General features: G+C 40.8%; 1 protein-coding gene across 3 annotated transcripts; it reads right to left on the bottom strand.

Annotated features, from left to right (window-relative positions):
• Positions 1-5,825: 5,825 nt before the first annotated feature.
• On the bottom strand, positions 5,826-14,526 carry LOC110381596 (collagenase). Of its 3 annotated transcripts, XM_064038425.1 has the most exons (7): positions 14,108-14,526; positions 13,834-13,937; positions 11,590-13,729; positions 6,519-6,786; positions 6,350-6,448; positions 6,081-6,274; positions 5,828-6,007 (listed from the first exon to the last, which is right to left on the bottom strand). In XM_064038425.1, exons 3-7 carry the CDS (start codon positions 11,848-11,850, stop codon positions 5,903-5,905), a joined length of 927 nt encoding a protein of 308 aa, XP_063894495.1. In that variant the 5' UTR covers positions 11,851-13,729; positions 13,834-13,937; positions 14,108-14,526; the 3' UTR covers positions 5,828-5,902. The 3 variants fall into 3 exon arrangements, with proteins under 3 accessions (XP_021197617.1, XP_063894495.1, XP_063894493.1); XM_064038423.1 differs by having other exon boundaries at positions 11,590-13,937; positions 14,108-14,520; XM_021341942.3 differs by lacking the exons at positions 11,590-13,729; positions 13,834-13,937; positions 14,108-14,526 and adding an exon at positions 6,887-7,942 and having other exon boundaries at positions 5,826-6,007.
• Positions 14,527-20,182: the final 5,656 nt, after the last annotated feature.

Raw genomic sequence — 20,182 nt, 5'->3', positions numbered from 1 at the left:
ACATGAAATAAATGATTTGATTTGATTACTTTTCACACTTTTATAGTCAATGGGAACCAAAGATTATTTACTTTATGATAGGAACTAGGAACACAATGTAATTTATCTTTCATAAAGGAAATTACTCCCACAACAGATGTTTGGCTGTATGCTGTAATCATAGCCATCATGTAGCATCACAGCATTAAAACGATTTACTGATTCGCACCAATCTTAAAACAAATGAATGTTCTATGTTCAATTGGTGAAAAATACATGAATTTCATACGCAATGATACAGGCTTTCTGGAAAACCCTTATGTGATGAATATACAGTACAATTACTAACGTACAACTTACTTATATGCTTCAAAGAACACACAATTAAACTTTCCAAGTAAAACCTAGACATGAGCACTGGTGTGAGATTCTTTAAAGTCTGATACAATAATTTATAGTCGAGTCGGTGACTGGATACCATACTAGCATCCTTACTAGAAACTTTAACTTGCACGTACTTTGGACAGACGGCCAATTTGTTCAGATTTCGGCTGTTTAGGGGGACTTCTAATCCGCAAACTGAACTTACCATACCTGCCCCTTCCTTTTTCTTTTCAATTCAAAAGAAATAATGTTCGATACTTACAGACACGCCGCCAATATCATATTTTCACTCGTCGCCAAATGTAGTGTTCGCCCTACCTGTGTCTCTGTAATTACCATCCGATAATTAGGATATCGGCTCGCTTGCCCACATAACGTCTTACTCCCGTGCCACACACTCTCCCGGTTTCCCGCCAACTGGCCATAGAGTATAGTGTGCACTCTCCGCGTCTATGCGACAACGAGACGACAGATATCGGTGATAATACAGTACACTACAGTATGTTTTGCTGAAATTGACTCTGGCTTAGGAAAATGGTTTAAGTCTGTCTGCAAAGTATCAGCCAGCAAACATAAATGACAAGAAGAATTTGATTGCTTGACGACTCCTGATAACAGCCAACCCAATTTTGATTCAAATAAAGTAGGCATGGATTTACCTAACTCTATACGGTTAGTACCTAAAACGTTCCAGAAGACTTCAGCACCCACAAGAATATCTATAGAAGAGGGAACGTAAAACTGAGGGTCAGCCAGAACTATATTGGTAGGTATATTTATATTGTGCACATCAATATATGTATTTGGTACACACGATGAAATTTTGGACACGACGTAGCAATCAATATCGATGTCATATTCACTATTGACTGACTTTAAAGAAATCGAACAACCTTGTGTACAATAAGAGGATTGATCATTAATGCCTGTTACCTTAGACTCGACTGTATAGGTGGAAATGTTAAGTTTACAAGCTAACTCCTGTGACATAAGGTTAGTCGTACTCCCGTTATCCAGCAGAATTCGTGCAGTATGAATGTTGCCTTCAGCATCCGACACATTCACCAACGCTGTGGAAAGTAAGACAACTCGAGATGTAGAAAGGTGATTGACAGACGCTAAAGTACTAGTCGGTTGGTTAGGAACAACGGTATCGCGATCAAAGTGCAACAATGTATTGTGCTTCTCACGACAATACTTACAGTGACCCAATTTACATTTATAAATATTATGACCTGGTCGAAGACAATTTAAACATACATTGGAAGTTTGAGCTTTACTGATACGTGATTGTACAGGCAAGCTTTTGAATTTATCGCATTGAAAAATGAAGTGATCTTTTTGACACATTGGACATGATAAAGGACTGCGAGAAGTTTCACTTGAACCCGAAGAATGTTTACTTTGTTTAATGTTGTTGACATGTATATCTTCAACTTTAGCAAACAATGACTTGGATTCCTCAAGCGTTTCTAATAAATCAGCCCTGTTACTAATAAATTCAATGAATACAGCTAACGTTGGAGGTTCTGACAACGAATTCCTATGCTCCTCCCACTCTCGGTTTGTCACCTGGTCAAGCTTACATGTCATTATATAAATGATCAGTGTGTCCCAATACTCAACAGGTTGACCCAGTGTAGATAACGCTCTTAAATTTTTATTTGTGGTGTCAACAATATGTCTCAATGACTAACTTGATTCCTTGCTGATGGACTGCACATTAAAAAGTGATTGAACGTGGTTGTTAACTAACAACCTTTTATTATCGTACCTATCACAGAGCAACTTCCAGGCAGCGTCGTAGTTATCAGATCTAAAGTCAAGATTGTCAATAATTAAGGAAGCACTACCCTTTAAGGAGGCACGAAGATAATGTAATTTATTTATGTTATCTATGCTGTCGTTATTATGTATTATAGAAATGAAAGTGTCTCTAAACTCTAACCAATCATGATAGCTGCCGGAAAACTTAGGAAGATCAATTTTAGGCAAACGGATAGGATTATGTTTGTGTGTGTGCTTAGAACAAGAAACATCAACCTCGGCTATGGAGTTCCCTGAAGCTTGCTTGCGAGCATTGCTGATCAGCTGACGTGCTGCAGCCACCAAGCTGTAGTACTGCTTTTCGAACTCCTCACGCTCCGCATATTGCTCGCTAGGGTCGTCCGCCATCTTTTCCATGTCGGCCTGTAACACGTCGTATTTATCATATAGATTTTCGATAGTATTAAGTCTATACTCAACCTCAACAATCTGAAGTTCGCTCAACTGTTCACATGACTTAGCAATGTTTAAGTATGAAGAGAATTGCGTAAGCTTTGCTTTAATTGAAGCACGTTTCATAATAAGGCGTTTAATGTCAGACATTTTAAGAGAAGGCGATAGATTTTTGTAATAAAGCACTAAGGAAATATATAAACTAACAGCAAGAATACTTCCAATACAATAATAGCAACGAGTTGCAAAATAAAGTGCACGAGCAAGATTGTAGCAGAATGCGTATTGCTATTTAAAAATGCAAGGCGTTTGTGCACTGATAATCGCTGCGTAATGTTAACGCTATAAGAAAATAATATTAGATTTTAGCTGAAATATAAAACGACACTGCAATTGATATGATTAAATTAAAGTGAAATGAATGAATGAAGAGATGAAACAGTTGAAATAAATGGTAAAATGGGATGAAATATGATGAAATAATGTGGAGATGACTTGCAAAAATGTAACACCGTTCTTTAATTATAATGAGGTAAAAAATGAATGATATGTAGGATATGGATGATAATGAATGTGATTATGATGACGGAAAGATGATGAGATGATTAAATAAGGAATTGGAACGAGCTCACTGTTTTCCGGTGCAAACCACTGGTGATGACTGCGCCGAGGAGTATTCTGGTCAGATATCTCAATGCACGACGACAATCTGAACACGTGTATTTGGTGTCCGTTATGATGACGAATAATTCCGTTTCTTCTCGTGTCAGTTGGGTGACGTCAGCTAAGACGGCCGAAAAGTCTCAAGCCGTGCCGATATATCACGACGTAACAATGTTCACAGCGAAGAAACTTGATAACAATCACTCAGTCACTCGATGACGTGGTCGATGTTCACCAAAGTCCTTTGTCTTCTTTGTCCAGTTCAATTTTTCTTGGGAGAAGGACCATATGTTGCGACGATAGCTCAGCAGGTGGAGTAAATAATAAGAGTGGACTGTATAACATGTGTATACGTATAATGACTGTAAATATAACAATATAGTACAATGAAGCAAAAAGGAATTAAAGTAGTAAGAACGCGTGCGCGCGGCCGATGCGCATAAGCAAGCTTTGACCTCTGGACTCGGCGCATTCGCGGCGAGCCGTTGCACCACGACGTCACAGTCGCCCCCACTTGTCGTGGACGCGGTTGAAGCGAGTGGGACGACTCAACAGTCAGTTTAGTTTTTGCCCTGAACCTTGAAATATCGAAAACGCCCTTATCAGTACGAACATTAAGTTGTATCTGATCATGACAACATTCCAAGGCATCTCTCATAACAACCGAAAAATAGATGGCAAAGAGTGTGGGTGCCATGACGCAGCCCTGTTTTACTCCACTCGTAATCTGGATTTCCTCAGAAAGTTCATTTTCATGCTGGACTTTCGCTTTCATGTCAGTGTGAAAATGACGTATGAGGTTGATGAACTTCTTTGGATATCCAGATTTCTGGAGAACAAGTCAGAGAGCTTCACGTGGAACTCTATCAAATGCTTTCTCTAGATCGACAAAACACATGTAGAGAGGCTTTTGGTGTTCCAAGCTTTTCTCCTGAAGTTTCCTTACGACGGAGATGGCGTCGATAGTACCTCTGGCTGGGCGGAAGCCACATTGACTCTCAGGCAGGTAATCCTCCGCTAAGCTACTGAGACGACTGTTAATAATATGTGCTAAGATTTTGCCGGCACTAGAAAGAAGTGATATGCCCCTATATGAGCTGCAGTCTGAGTCATCTCCTTTCCCTTTATATAGCTTGCAAACACCGCATCCTTCCAATCCTGTGGGACTTCTTCGGCCTCCCAGACCCTTAGGACAAGATGAAATAGTCTTTGTACGATGTTTTTCCCACTGTATTTGTAGACTTCCGATGGTAACTGATCGAAGCCAGGTGCTTTTGAGTTTTTGAGCCGTTTTAATTTCATTTAATTGGATTTAATTTTTAATTTCGTAATATGGTACTGTGGTGTTAACAAGTTTATATTGATGAGCTAGTTTCTGGTGAATGACATTTGCTACTTGATCGTGCCTATGCTTGTAATCGGTCTGGGCTATTGATTTATAGGCTCCGGTTATGTGTTGGATGGTTTCTGCTGAACTGTTGCATTTTCGGCAGATATCGTTGTTTAGGTTTTTAATAATGTATTTTCTGTAATTTATTGTTTCAATTACTTGGTCTTGTATCGCCATCAGGAACCCTTCGGGCTCCGGGAAGAGTTCGCCTCGATTTAGCCATGCGTTCGACGCCTCCTTGTCGACATTTTGTTGACATAAATCTTGGCGGTGTCTGCCGTGCAGAGACTTCTGGGTCCACTCTAGCAGTTTGGTCTTGTCGTCGGTGATTCTTTCGTTGTTTTTTTCTATTATTATTGGACACTAACACTTTGGTCCGCGTTTTGTGATCTCGCGGCGAGTTCACGCTTGCTTGATTGTACAAAAAAAACGAGTTGCTTGTCGAATGAGGAGTCTTTGATTTCCGGAATATTACCAGATGGAATCCTGCATTTTCGCAGTCGTCGAGATATCCTGTTTTTTTTATTTTACATTGCTTAAATTTCAAAGAAAAGTACGTTAAACCAATTGCATTAGCCGTCGCAATTTCGGTGCCCGTCATGCTTCTACGTATGGTGCAGACTGACGTATTCACAAGCGTGTAAACGCCTTCCAAACGCCAAACGCGATTTGTGGAGGCTTTTGGCTGTTTGCCACGGCTTGGCAAGCGTGTAAACGTACCAAAAGAAGCGTTGGATGAGGAACGGACTTGTACCTTATTTGCCAGGGGCTGCAATTCTTGAGGCGGGCGTTAACTAGTCAATTAGTCGCGATGGACTGTCGAGAGTCACCCCGAGCGTCCACGCACACGCCTATTAGCGCGAGACATGTAACTGGTAACTGCAACTCTCTGTGTTGGTTCCCACACCTTTTGAGGCATGGATGGAGTGACCTCTCCACAAGCACTGCATCGCCTGGGACGCATTTTGAAACCATGAACTTGCCCAGCATTCATAGCTTCCTCTCGACCTCATCGCCTTAATCTACAGGAGTGAATGTTCCCTACATGTAGAGACGAATTGGTTGTAGGAGTTGCCGACTTTTTCAGCTTGTACCCTACTGTCGCCTAGCGGTACTCCGGATCCGCTTGCCTCATCCACCAGACACGCGCCGTACCGAAACAACGAACGCACGGTTAACTAAAACGGGTAACGGTAATAAACAAAATTTCGAAACAATTTAATTTTATTAAAAGTGTAAAAGTCATCGTAGTAAATCCAATCGCGTTCAGAGCCTTGCTTGAATCCAAGACAGGAAGGAGGTGACGCGAGCGAACCCAGAAGGAAATCCTGCCTGGCAGCCGCGCGACGAGCCGAACGACGTGACGCCCACCTGCCGACAACAACGAGCCAATGTACACACGCACACAGAGAGGCACCCGAGAGCTGCGGGCGAGGGGCCCCACCAGCACGCGCTGCCCGCCGCTGCTGAGCACGAGCGGCCCGCCCGAGTCGCCGCTGCACGTGCCCACGCCGCCCGACCCGCCCGTGCACAGCGTGGACGACACGATGATGCCGCCGAAGAACTGCGCGCAAGCCGCGTTCGTGATCACCTGCAGCGACACGTGGCTCTGGAACTGATTCTGGGAGATGCCAGCCGCTATCGAAAAATACTTTTGTTTTACTACTGTCACTTCAGGACATCGTAAAAAATGCTTCTTTACAAACTACTTGCCATCGCTAGTTTTCCCGTATCCGGCAGCTTGAACCCATGAGCCCGCGAAATTGTTGCTGAGCAGCGAGCCGCTAGGCAAAGCTACTGCTCGCACCACGTCTGGAACAGAAAGGTGGCGATGAGCAGGGACAGGCGCTACTGCCGCGGAAGGGGCGCGGCGCGGACTCACTGGAGTAGGGCACGGAGCTGAAGGAGATGATGGCGACGTCGTTGCTGAGCGTGGTCGGGCTGTAGGCGGCGTGCATCTGCACGCTGGAGCTGGCGACGCGCGTGCCGCCGGAGAACAGGCGCGCCGAGCCGAACACCAGCGTGAACTGACGCGCCTGGTTGCGCCCGTCCCACCAGCAGTGCGCCGCCGTCAGCGCGCGGGTGTTGCTCAGCATGGACGACCCGCACACGGACGTGGCGCCCGTGCTCAGCGTGATCACCAGCCCCACCTGCATGTCACAATACCAGAGCCAGTTTAACGAACCGCGATCACAACGAAACATAACGAACAGATAGGGTTTGATCAATGTTTGCAGATGATGTGAATACCAAGAAGGGGTAGGTCCCGACGGCGGCTGCCGCGCCGCCGATGATCCGCGAGCCGTCGAAGTCGAGGGCGAGCTCGGCCTGCTTGATGCGCGCGGCCTGCGCGATGCCGGCGGCCTCGTGGTAGTACAGCGCCACCGGCGACTCGGCGCGTGCCGCCACCGCCGCCACCGCGATTACCAACAGGACATATTTCATCGTGAGGACGGCTTTGTCTGTTTGTTACTTACTACATACGGTACCAAACCTTTTATATTGATGGAGCGACATAAGGTAATCTAATCTTCATTGTTCTAATACCATCGATTCCGTAACCCCAGGCAGTCCTTGACTAAGTAGTGATCGAAGTTCACAAATCCGGCAGAAGGTCAGGTCCTGCGTATGATCGCTATTGGGTGACGCGGCATCTGCCCGTAGTGTGCTATCGGGCCATAGATTTCCAAGCAGTTTCGACATCACTATGTATCTTAGATTGTATGTTGATGTTGATATGGAATATCAGACAATGGCCGAGATAGTATATTAATTAGATCACCTTGATGAGTGACTATCATGTGGAGATACGGTTGGGTATGTGCATTGCGGCATGGCGCGTGCCAGCAGTCGGCGCGGCCAGCAGGAGTCAGTCGGACACTCGGCGGTCACCGTCTACGTCTAGTGCGATATCATAGTATTAGGTATGTTAATATGTTTTATTTATTTTTGTTTCATTTACCTTCACATGTTTTCGAAAAGGAAGAATGCTCCTTGTGAGGCGCTTATAAGGAGTTTATAATAAAGTGCTTGTGCACTTATTCGTTTCCTTTGAATAGGTTTTAGACAATACTTCAAACTCTGAAGAAATAATGTACTGAACGAGTGAGTAGGTAGTAGGAAACAAGATGTGACACAACTTACTTTGGAAGGTCAATCAGAGGCACAATAAACTTCACGATAAGAATCAGTCTGTGACCTGGTCACTTTGATCTGAGCCTGATGGTAAGTTCACAAAGTGAAGTGCGTTTGTTGCAGCGATTGTTTTGCAGCCAAACCACGGCTCTGGCGATTACATGTTTATGTTATTTATTATTAAAAAAAAAAAAAAATAATGTTTATTGACATAAGTAACCTTACATAGCTCTGACATTGTCGTTGAGCCACAAACTAAGCGCAGCTTGTATCTTGTGGCTCCGAGTGCGATAATTAGTCTTAATAATATAAAGTTACATAGTATCTTTGGAGTTATAGGGAAGGACTTAAATTTAGGTACATATCGAAATTAAATAAAACTGGGTAAAGTATTCGGGCTTATTTGCTAGTTTAGAGTGTGTGATGTAGTGTGTGTGTGTGTGTGGTGAGAGTGTGTGGCGTGTTAAGTCAGTGTGAGAGTGTCAGTGTTGATGGTGAGGGTGAGTTTATGCTACAACAGAGCTTCAGTTTCCGTATATGAGAGTTTTAGGAGGGCTGCTGTTAATTTCTTTTTACACATTTTAAATGTACAGTCCCTTAGGTTACAAATCCTGTTGACTTTGTTGTATGTGTTTGGATGCGAGAATGTTATACAACGTCTGGCTAGTTCGGAGTTGGCAGTTGGAATAGGAATCCTAAATACCCGTTTCCTGAGTATTTCTTGATAGTCTGCTCGTTTTCTGACAAGTGTGTGGGTGACGAGCGTTGCCTTAAGTATGTACAGTTGGCGGACCCTTAGTACTTGAAACTTTTCATATACTGAGTTCGTGGGAAGGCAATTTTAAAGCTACCTTGATCAAGGCTCGTTGTGCTCTTTCCAAAATAATGAAGGTGCTCTTTCCAGCACTCCCCCATATACGTATGCAGTATTGTATGACGGATTGGCAAAGCGCGTAGTAAACAGTTCTCAGTACGTCTAATGGAGAGCAGTCCCTAAGTTTTTTCATTACGTGTATTAATTTGCGGACTCTAGCAGACAGTGAGAAGATGTGTGCTTTGTAATTCAGATGGTGGTCTATGATTATCCCTAGGTATTTAATTGTTTCAGTACGTGCAAGGGTATCACAGGCGCAATTTTGTTGGGGGTCATTATTATTTACTTGTGTGCATGTGTGTATTTTTATGGTAAATGAGCGAGGAGGGCAGGTATGATTCGTTTTACAGAAGGTAATGAATTTGCTCTTGGTAATATTGAGTGTCAATAGATTAAGGTCTAGAGATATCGCAATCTCGGAGAGACCACGTTCTGCTATGTTACGTACACCGTCCCAAGTATTGCCATGGAAGACAATGGCTGTGTCGTCGGCGTAAGTAATTACTTCCGCACCGTTGATGGGTAAACTTACTATATCATTTATGTACAATGTGAACAAGGTAGGACCGAGGGTACTACCTTGAGGAACGCCGTAGTTGATTGGGAGGAGTTTGCTTCTTTGGAAGCCTATTTTAACATATTGCTTTCGGAATGTAAGGTAGCTGCGGAACCATTCCAGAGAGTTGCCCCTAATGCCTATAAACTCTAATTTTTTTAGTAGTAACCCCGTCGAGACTGTGTCGAACGCCTTTGCGAGATCGAGGAATACACCAATACAGCATTCTCCGTGTTCGATATAGTGAGAAACTCGATCTGTCAGGAGTGCCACAGCGTCTTCAGTAGATCTACCTTGACGGAAGCCAAACTGCCGATCTGAAATGATTTGGTTTTTGTCGACATAGTCTATAAGTCTTTTGTTAACAATTTTCTCTAGTGTTTTTGAAACTATGCTTAAGAGAGCTATAGGTCTGTAGTTTTTAGGATCGTCTTTAGGACCAGTTTTGTAAATAGGAGTAACAGATGCCGTCTTCCAGGAGTCAGGAAAGACACCGCTTTCTAAACTTAAATTGAAAATGTGGGTTAGAGGTTTTATGAAGCTGTTTAGACATTTTGAGAGTAGGAGTACCGTGAGTTGATCGGGACCCGGTGCACTGTCAATTTTCAGATTACGTATAATGTCGGTGATTTCTTGTTCGTCAGTCGGATTCATGAAAAATGATTGTGAGATGGTTTGTGAAGGTCGGTAAGAATCTATTAAAAAGTTTTGTGTAATTCCAAGTTTATTGAGAATTTTGGCTGCGTGTTCCTCTCCCACATTAACAAAATGTTGATTGCAACTGTCGAGTGCTTGCATGGGGGAAGAACTGGATGCAATTAGCTCTCTAGCATTGTTTTGGGTGTTTTTATTTCCACATATGTCTTTTATAGCAGTCCAAAGCCTTTTGGGATTGTTTTTATTTCCGTCTATTTCTTTCTTGTTGTGTAAAGTTTTGAGATTTCGTAGCAACAAATATACGTGGTTTCTGTATCGGGTATAAATTAAGTGTTTGGTGGCATCATTAGGGTTGGCTTTGCACTCTAGGTGTAGTTTGTCACGGTGTCTCATGCATCTAATTAAGCCGGGTGTGACCCATGGTTGGATATTGGCTAGTTTTCTCGAGATTTTTATTTCTTTTGTGTGTTTGTTAATGGCACTAGAAACGATGTCGTTGAAAAGGTTTAATGAATTGTTTACACATGAGGAGTTGTATACGGGTTCCCAGTCTGATTTGGCGATCTCATCAACCACAGCGTCCCAATCGGTTTTGATTTTCCAGCGTTTGGTTTGTTTCTTGTTCTGCGACTTCAAGGGTACACTACATAGCGCTAAGTCGTGATCTGTGATGGATAGGTTGCATACTAGACCGAGTGGAGTTGCGTTAGTTTTAATGAAAATATGGTAAATACATGAGCCACCTCTTGTGGGAACAGTTATGGCAGGGGCCAGGTCGTGTGAGGCCATGAGGCACGAATAACTTGATGCCTGGCTATTTTCTAAATCTATAATGTTAATATTAATGTCACCAGCTACTATGATTGTTTGCTTATGTTTTAGATCTGAGAGTATAGTGTCAAGGGAACTGAAGAAGGTGTCTGCGTTAGTAAAAGAAGGGGAACGGTATATTGCTAGAAGTGTAATGTCATATGTGATGTTTAAGAGCAAACTGTCAGCGTCAGCTAGATTGGCTTCCGTACTAGTAACGTTATTCCAAACTGTTCTGATGTAGGTAATATTATATCACAAAACATAGGTATATCATCTATACTAATATTATAAAGAGGAAAACTTTGTTTGTTTGTTTGTTTGGTTGTAATGGATAAACTCAAAAACTACTGGACCGATTTTAAATATTCTTTCACCATTAGAAAGCTATATTATCTGCGAGTAACATAGGCTACAATTTATCCCGGTGCGGGCAGTAGCTCCCACGGGACGCGGGTGAAACCGCGGGAAAACGGCTAGTCACTACATACATAGTATAAAACAAAGTCGCTTTTTCTATCCCTATGTCCCTTTGTACGCTTAAAATTTTAAAATACGCAACCGATTTTCATGCGGTTTTTTTAATAGATAGAGTGATTTAAGAGGAAGGTTTATATGTATAAATACATTTAATAGTAGAGAAATACTGTTATCCCGTGCGAAGCCAGAGCGGGTCGCTAGTCCTACTATCCTACTAATATTATAAACGCGAAAGTTTGTATGTATGGATGTATGGATGTTTGTTACTCTTTCACGCAAAAACTACTGAATGGATTTTAATGAAACTTTACAATAATATAGCTTATACATCAGAATAACACATAGGCTACAATTTGTAAACATATTGTTCGAAATACTAAACCTGCGCAGACGAAGTCGCGGGCACCGGGTAGTTTATATGTCATATAAACTAATACTTACATACAATATGTAAACTATCACTACTGCACACGAAGTGTTGGCGTCGTGGTGTCGCGTAGTCATCCTCAGAATCTCCGATAGACGACACCGTTCGGCCAAAACTCTCCCTTGAGGAAGGTCTCGAAGTGATGAGATGGAAGTCGCACCATGCGCCACTTGAAGTTCGTGCAAGCTTCTTCCGCAGACAACACAGCAGCGGCAGCGGCGACCGGTGACGCACTCCAATTCGCCGACACGAAACGACGACGGACCCATACACATGAATTATATCTAATGACCTACTTATAGACCCACTTATATCTTGGATACCAATGACAGTATTTCGGAGCCCACGAAAAACTGTAGGCCCCATACAACAGTTAATGAACTCTTTAGCAGGTAGTCAGAAGCAAGGAAGTCTGACAACCAGGGGCCCGATTCTCCTAATTTTACTTAAGCGACACACGATTCACGTTCGACTCGGTTCGACTGAGATCCAATCCCGACTCGATTACGATTGAAGCATTTGGGCATTCCGCTATTTATTCTTTGACACGTTTTTATCCTTTTCTGTCATTCAATAATGAATCATTCGTCTGCAAATGATTTACGATTGCAAAATGATTGTACAACAAACTACCGTATAGACCAAAATCACCAAAATAGCAGACCAATCGCACACCAATCAAATGTCAATCGAATACGATTGGTCTTTTATTAGTAGCAGAATGCCCGATATGGTTAAAACTGCTGTTGCGATCATATTGCGATTCGATTTCTATTCGATTTTGACATTATTAACTTAGGAGAATCGGGCCCCAGTTTTACCAAGGGGGATTGAGTTGCCCGGGAAACTTTGTTGAGGAGGTCAGATGAGCCGTCGCTCCTTGTAAAACACAGGCACTGCATGCGGTTAGACCGGCATCCGACCCCAAGGTTGGGAAAACAGGCTCGGGAGATGATGAGTCATCGTTTAAGAAGGCTTGCCCTATATAGGAGAGTGCGGTCAGTATTGGGCGTTCCCTTCTACTCTCTTTGCCTTCTTCGAGTTTTATCCATTTTCTACTCCTAGGGAAGCGTTAGCGGGTAGCTCATATTTATGAAGCGCGAAGCACGCTAGTGGCCGGGATCTCGGGAATTAACTTAAATAAAATCCTTATTAAGTTCAAACTTTATTTATTTTACGCATTGGAAAAAGAGACATCTTCAATATAAACATCTAATAACACACTTAGGTATCTAATGTTCTTTTTTGTAAAGACCGTTTAACTACTGTCCGGCCAGAACAAAAATATATTTAATTAAACCAATTTGTATTTAGACTACAGTACTTCGTACTACAGAATTCCAACAAACAAATACTCATTGCACTAATTACCTACTTAGGTATCTCATTTTGGTTGTTCCATTCATTCGGCTTATATTTTAATCATAACATTTACCTATTACAGAGTAGGATCCTCCCGCGGTTTCACCCACATCCCGACAGACCTATTTCCCGCACTGGGATAAAAGTAGGTACCTACTCATATTTAAGTTGATATGCTAAGTATATTTTATATATTGAGCTATATGTATTACTGCCAAGTTTCGAAAATCCATCCACTTTTTTGCGTAATATAGGAACAAACATCCATATCTAGTGTTGAAGACTGGCTTCAGGGATTCAGGTGCTGGGACTGAACCGCCATTACCAACGCCCGGTCTGGTTTATTACCCACACGAGGCAACAGAACGATCATTACACTTAGTATCAGTCCACTGGTGAGGGATACTTCCTTGTTAGTTCAGTGTCTCGAGTCTCGTCCCCCGGACGACTGACGCACGTTGGCTCGACGCGGTGCAGCGTGCATTGATCACCTCATTGGCTGGCGGAATCTTGACCATTCAGAATTTATGCAAAATTGCACCTAAACTATGTCCATATTCAAATAAATGTCAATAAAATGGGTCATAGACGGAGCGGCCTGCATCGCGCTATCAAACTCGTTAAACACCTAAACACTAACTGTTTAATAAGAGCCAATTAAGGATACGAAACATACAAAAAGGCTGATGATGACGAAGGATACAGTTTCAGCACAAGTTTCAAATAGATGTCTACATGTCCGAAGTGAATTATCGTGTAGGTATTGGCAGACAGTGTACAGCATATCTACAGCTACAACAAAGTTTGACACAATTAGATCTCGTTGTTGGCTAGAGTATGATATAGTAGGTTTATGATAATGATGTGTATGATAATACAAATAGTGAAAAAATTACCTCTTTTGGGAAAGTACATAGGCACACATAGTCACAGTTGCTGAATATGATCCGCAGCGGCAGTGGAGACAGGCGACGCGCGCTGACGCCGCACGCAGCGGGACCTGCGCATGCGAGGCAGCAGTGAGCGCGGGCGGCGCGCGCCGGCGCCGGCTCACTGCCCAACAGCTTTCAGAGTTATATTTTTATACATGGAAAACTAATATCAGATGTTCAGTAGTCATCCTAAGTGCAAGTTGTTGAAGCTACAAACGTCCCCGATCACTCCACTTACTGTATACGCTGTAGTGACGAGCGCGGCTGAAGCCTGGACACGCGGAATAGGTCGCTAGCTACCGACGACGGTGGCGGCAGCGGCCCGGAGCGCGTTCTTATATCCGACGCGGCTGCTATCTTATCTGCGCTCACGAGGGACTTCATTGTGTTCACCGTGAGTCACGTCACAGAGATACTGGGAGCGCCACCTGTCACCACCTCGGTCAGTCTCACTGCTTCAGTAAACGATACTCATGTTAGTAAGAACTGCCGCCGTCGTCTTCATTCATATAGAAGCTTGTTAGTGAGCGTCGGGTGTGGCGGTTATAGCACACCGGCGACACCGCGTGAGGCGAGGCGGGCGCGGGCGTGCTATCGCGCTATCGGCACATTCATCACGCGTAAGTCGGACACGTTGTATTTGCTCATCGAATTAAGCTCATTAGTTAACTCGTCTTATCTAGACGGCCGTTGATCGATTGTTTGTAATCAACCAAGGATTATTTACTTACCTTCTGAAGAAACAAGGATTATTTGATTAGGTATGCATGCTTAGGTAAGTGCAGATTTCCTAAAAGTTAATGTTGTAGAAGAAATAACTTCAACCACCTAGAAGTCATTGTCTGTTTGTAGACTTTCAGTGTTTTAGAAATTCAATTAATTTTTTCATCAATACGTTATACTCGTTTATAGTGGTCGTTAGGGAGTTCCCCGAATGAAACAATATCTGTCAATTTTAAAGAACTGCCTTCGTTTTCCCAGGGTTTCCATAAATACATCCTAGCCTAGATCTGATGACAATGGAACCATTTGTGACGTACTTACACCCAAGCAATATCCTTTAAAAAAAATGTCGTCCGTTGCGACGTAGATATTCACGAACAATCAACAAACATCCCAATTGGGAATCTACGTACTCACGTAGGTAGTGTAATTGTAACATCTATTTCGGTGTACATTGTCTCGTCAATACGAATGCAATGAGTCCTAACACTTGGTAGTTGCTATATACCGATGCGGAGTTGCCTTGATTCTGCCGCTTATCCATCATCCAAACCTCGTCAACTTACGAATATCGAGTTTTCATTCAATACTCAATACTTTATTGCGTTCCATAATGTATACAAGCTGGGGCCCGATTCTCCTAATTTTACTTAAGCGAAATACGATTCACATTCGACTGAGATCCAATCCCGACTCAATTACGATTGAAGCGTATGTGGCATTTCACAATTTTTTCTTTTAAATAAACCTTTTTATCCTTATCTGTCATTCAATAATGAATCATTTTGTCTGCAAATGATTTACGATTGCAATATGATTGTAGAGCAAACCACCGTATAGACCATAATCACCAAAATAGCAGACCAAACCACCAAAGCACCAAAATTAAAGAGAAACAATTATGGACCCTGTCGGGCACAGCAAGTTAGTTTTTAGAGGAGAGGATGAAGAGCTCTTTTTTTTAAAAAAAAGAAGGCAGACGATCTGATACTTACATATTTAGATACGCATTATCTATACTAATATTATAAAGCTGAAGAGTTTGTTGTTGATCTCAGGAACAACTGGTCCGATTTGAAAATTTCTTTCAGTGTTAGATAGCCCATTTATTAAGGAAGGCTATAGGCTACTTTTTATCCCGGTGCGGGAAGTAGTTCCCACGGGATGCAGGTGAAACCGCTGGCAGAAGCTAGCTTGTGTATATTCGATCCGTGCTTACAATTTTCGCGAGTTGTCCTGGATTTCTCAGGGTTTTCATCATCAGATTTTGGACCTGGTGACAAGGTACATGATTGCGAGTATTCTTACCTATCTAAGCAGTCATTAATGATGAAGTATAACTTGTTAATGTGTGATAAATATGGAGCGCAAGCACACTTCCATCAGTAATTCTTCACACAACAACTACATATACTTACCGAACGCATACATTTACCTACTGAGGATTAATGTCCAAAGGAATATAAAAAGAACGTTCATTCATATGGAAACTAAGAGTCTAGTGAATTTTTGTTTTTGAGGTTCCAAAAGTAAAATTTTTTGCTAGATTTCTATACATTATAAAGCTGAGGGGTTTGTTTGTTTGTTTGAACGCGCTAATTTCAGGAACTACTGGTCCGATTTGAAAATTTCTTTCAGTGTTAGATAGCCCATTTATTGAGGAAGGCTATAGGCTACTTTTTATCCCGGTACGGGAAGTAGTTCCCACGGGATGCGGGTGAAACCGCTGGCAGAAGCTAGTGAATTATAAAAGACAAAACATCGCGGATGGAAGGCAAAGAAATACATAATGATGCGCGAGCAAAGCGAACGCGAATTTTGAGATACAAAAGTAGGCACCTACCTCAATAAGTGTACTGTAAAGTCACAAGTAGTCGGCAGCCTAGTGAGCGCGAACTTTTTTAAATTGTTTGTTTGAGGATTCAGAATTAAACTGGTAATTAAGTACAAATAAAAAGAAACCCTGACTGAAGAGAGTTCATCGTTCGGTGCATCTATAAAAATAATAAACAATCACAAAAATAGTACATAGTGAATTTTTTCACTTAGTTGGAGGATGTAATAAAAAGTGAAGAAAACATCAAAATGACTTTGTCAGAAACTTTTCTTGTCTAAGTATCATCATTCCTACAATGTGGAATCTCCGCAATGCACAGGTGTAGGTAATTCATCGAAATATCCTGGCGGCGGCGGAGCGGCACGCGGCGCCCCTGAGATCGCGGCGCAAGGGTTATTCGCACACCCTGCACCTGGTTAAGACGGCCCTGCTACTTAGGTAATAATTAAGCTTTATTTAAATTCCACATTAATTGACACGACCAAATGATTTGAATCAGGGATATTTATATTTTAATCATTTAGGTAATGTGGACCCCCTTAGGGTATAGTAAGGCTCCTCCAAAGACTTCCATTTATTTCTGTCTCTGGCCGTTGACATCCAGTCTGTTCCTGTAGCCACAATCTCATCCTGCCACCGGCCACATGGACGCCCTCTACCTCGCTTGCCTAGTGGGCCTTTCCAGTTTATGATCACAAGCTACTTAGGTACCTACACCAAAGAAAAAAGATTTTCGGAACAACTCGTCCAAGTCGTGGTGGCCTAGTGAGTAAAGGAGCAACCTCTCAAGCCTGAGGGCGTGATTCCAGGTCAGGCTAGTGCCAAGGCAACTTTTCTAATCCTTTGGGTACCGAATCCTAAAAATTACTCCATCCAGCTAAACTTATATTTAATAAGTTACCTTCTGAACTTAAAACCCTAACTTATAACCACTTGTTCAAAGCAAAGTAAAAAGCCTTTTTTCATCCCACCATCTCGGAAAGAGTAGTTTTACCCTTTGATATCTGAGTGCAAAAGCCGTTTTTATCCTCTAGAGCGGCAAAGTGATTTGAATTTAGAACATCGTGTGCAATACTCCATTTGTGACAATCTTGATAAGAATTTTCAAACAAATACATATTAAACAAATAAAATACTGGTTAAAATAATTATTCAATTAATTAAGTAATTTTTATTATTGTTTTTACATAGATTTTTACCTCGTTTCATTTTTGTTAGTTATTTGTTATACAAGAGTGCAAAGTTGCTTTTTAACCGCGAGCTCAATTTTGATGCCCGAGCAAGCGAAGGAGTAGTAGCGAGGGATTTTAGGATTTCAATTTGGGAACTATATTTTTTGTCACCAAAATTTATATTTGTCATCAAGTTGTATCACCTAATAAATAGGTCTATCGCCACGAAATATTTTCGTTCTCAGATAAACAAAGAGTGTTCCCAGGTATGAATTACCAAATTATTGTTAATTTAATGTGTAAAATATGAGATGGATTACCAATAAAATTGTAGTGCCTTACATGAATATAAACTTCGTTCTTATAATAATAGTTTTATTACTTAAATAATAGCTTGGTGCTCAAAATGGTAGATCTGTCACCAAATTAATCGATTAATCGATCCCTGACTGCGATTCCTTTTTATTTGTTATTTTGTCACCAATACAGTAGTTACATTTTATTTCGTTCAGTATTAAAAATAATGTATTCGTTACCAATTTAATACATCAGTTTATAATTTTAATGAAAATATGTTCAAAGGGAAGAGGAAGGGAAGGGAGACAAATTGGTGCGCTTTCGGGCCTCAACGAATGGGTTGTAGGTTGTAGCCCTTCAAAATCCAAACCAGCGCTGATTATTTAGTGATTGTTATTTTTTACAATAAATATTGATTATTTTGACTTTAATTAAGTGTTTTATTTACTATTCAGCTAGATATTTAATTTAAATATATTTATACTACCTGTGGAAATTAAGACCCTTGGGAGAGGCACATGGCCAGTTAAGTAGTAGACTCTTTTGGTTGAAAGGATGATGACGACCACCCTACATTTTTAGACCTTCATGAAATTTTATAGTGATACTAGCTGGTGCCCGCGACTTCGTCTGCGCAGGTTTAGTATTTCGAACAATATGTTTACAAATTGTAGCCTATGTGTTAGTCTGATGTATAAGCTATATTATTGTAAAGTTTCATTAAAATCCATTCAGTAGTTTTTGCGTGAAAGAGTAACAAACATCCATACATCCATACATACAAACTTTCGCGTTTATAATATTAGTAGGATAATATATGATTTATTGGTGATCTCTTTAAATTAGTTTGCTTAAATACTATTAGGACAAACCAATTATAATACATACAAAACCATTTATTTGGTACTTGACCCCATATCTCCATGATTTTCGGTAATTTATTGTGGAATTGATTTTATATTGTTTGGTGATACATTTTGGTGACAAATCTACTATCTTGAGGGCAAACCCTATTATTTAAGAAACACAAAATGAATTAAATTGGTGACAGCTTAAATCATACCCTTTAAATTTTAGAATGGTGATTTTAGAATCCTTCGCTTGCTCGGTCATCAAAATTGAGCCCGCGGTTAAAAAGCAACTTTGCACTCTTGTATAACAAATAACTGTTATTAGAAAAAATTTTGTGTCATATATCGGAACTAAGTAATGTTACAAAATCGTAAATGTATTTCTCTCTCTCTTTTTTATTTTTGCTATGAACAACTATTTTACATTATATTTGAAACAATTGATTTTGAAAAAAAATTATGAATATTTGACGTTAAATTCACAGTTAATCTTAATTTATTGTAATTTTTATGTGCATGTTATGTAATTAATTTTATTTATTTATTTGAAACAGGCATCCAAGGCCCATAGAAAATACAATACATATTTTTTTTAATTTGCCAAATAAAATGTGTCATCATTTTTACCCATAAACAGGCCCGCCGCACAGTGGATCCAAATTGAAAAATAGTGGACATAGGCAACAAAGTTCCAATATCGATTCCATATTTTTTTATGTGATTCTTCATGATATTCCAAACAACTTTTACTCTTGTGAAATTTCTTCTAAAGTTGATCGTTTGTCTGAAAAAAAATAAATTAGATTTTTTTGTATGGAGCGAATCACGTTTATTTTTTTTTCTTCAATTGTACGAATATGTTAGGTCTGTGGCGTGAGTATATGATACCTAGGGTCATTCTCTATCCAAGAAAAAATATATCAGCGGCGGTCATCTGCAGCCGCGCGAGTAATCATTCGGTAAAAAAATAATATTTTCTATGACATTTTTTGCCTTTTAAGATCAATTCAAAGTATATTTTCTGTCTCACTTGGCTGTTTTCACCTTATTGTTGGATAAATATATAGTTTTAATGGCACATAGGTACTCACAACTAGTAATTCTAGCAGAGGTTTTGTTATTATTGCATGTTATCGGTGGCACCTGCATTGTGATTGATGATTCATTTGTTTGTGCGCTCGTCTAAGCGCATAACTAATTCATAGTCATCGAAAAGTGCTCGTCTCTGATTGGCTGTAATTTTTTTACTACCTGTTAAATAATTATTATTTGTCAAATATAGGTGAAATAGTTTGATTTTTTATGGACAAGACGTTGATAATCATTATCATATAATAATATTATCACATAATCAAGGGTATGTAAAGTATAGTATAAGTTATCGTACGTATGATCGAAAGAACATTGTGAAATTATTGTAGCCCTGAAAGGGG

Source organism: Helicoverpa armigera, chromosome 16 (genome assembly GCF_030705265.1).
Source record: "Helicoverpa armigera isolate CAAS_96S chromosome 16, ASM3070526v1, whole genome shotgun sequence".
NCBI lineage: Eukaryota > Metazoa > Arthropoda > Insecta > Lepidoptera > Noctuidae > Helicoverpa > Helicoverpa armigera.
This window is presented reverse-complemented; position numbering and strand designations above follow the sequence as displayed.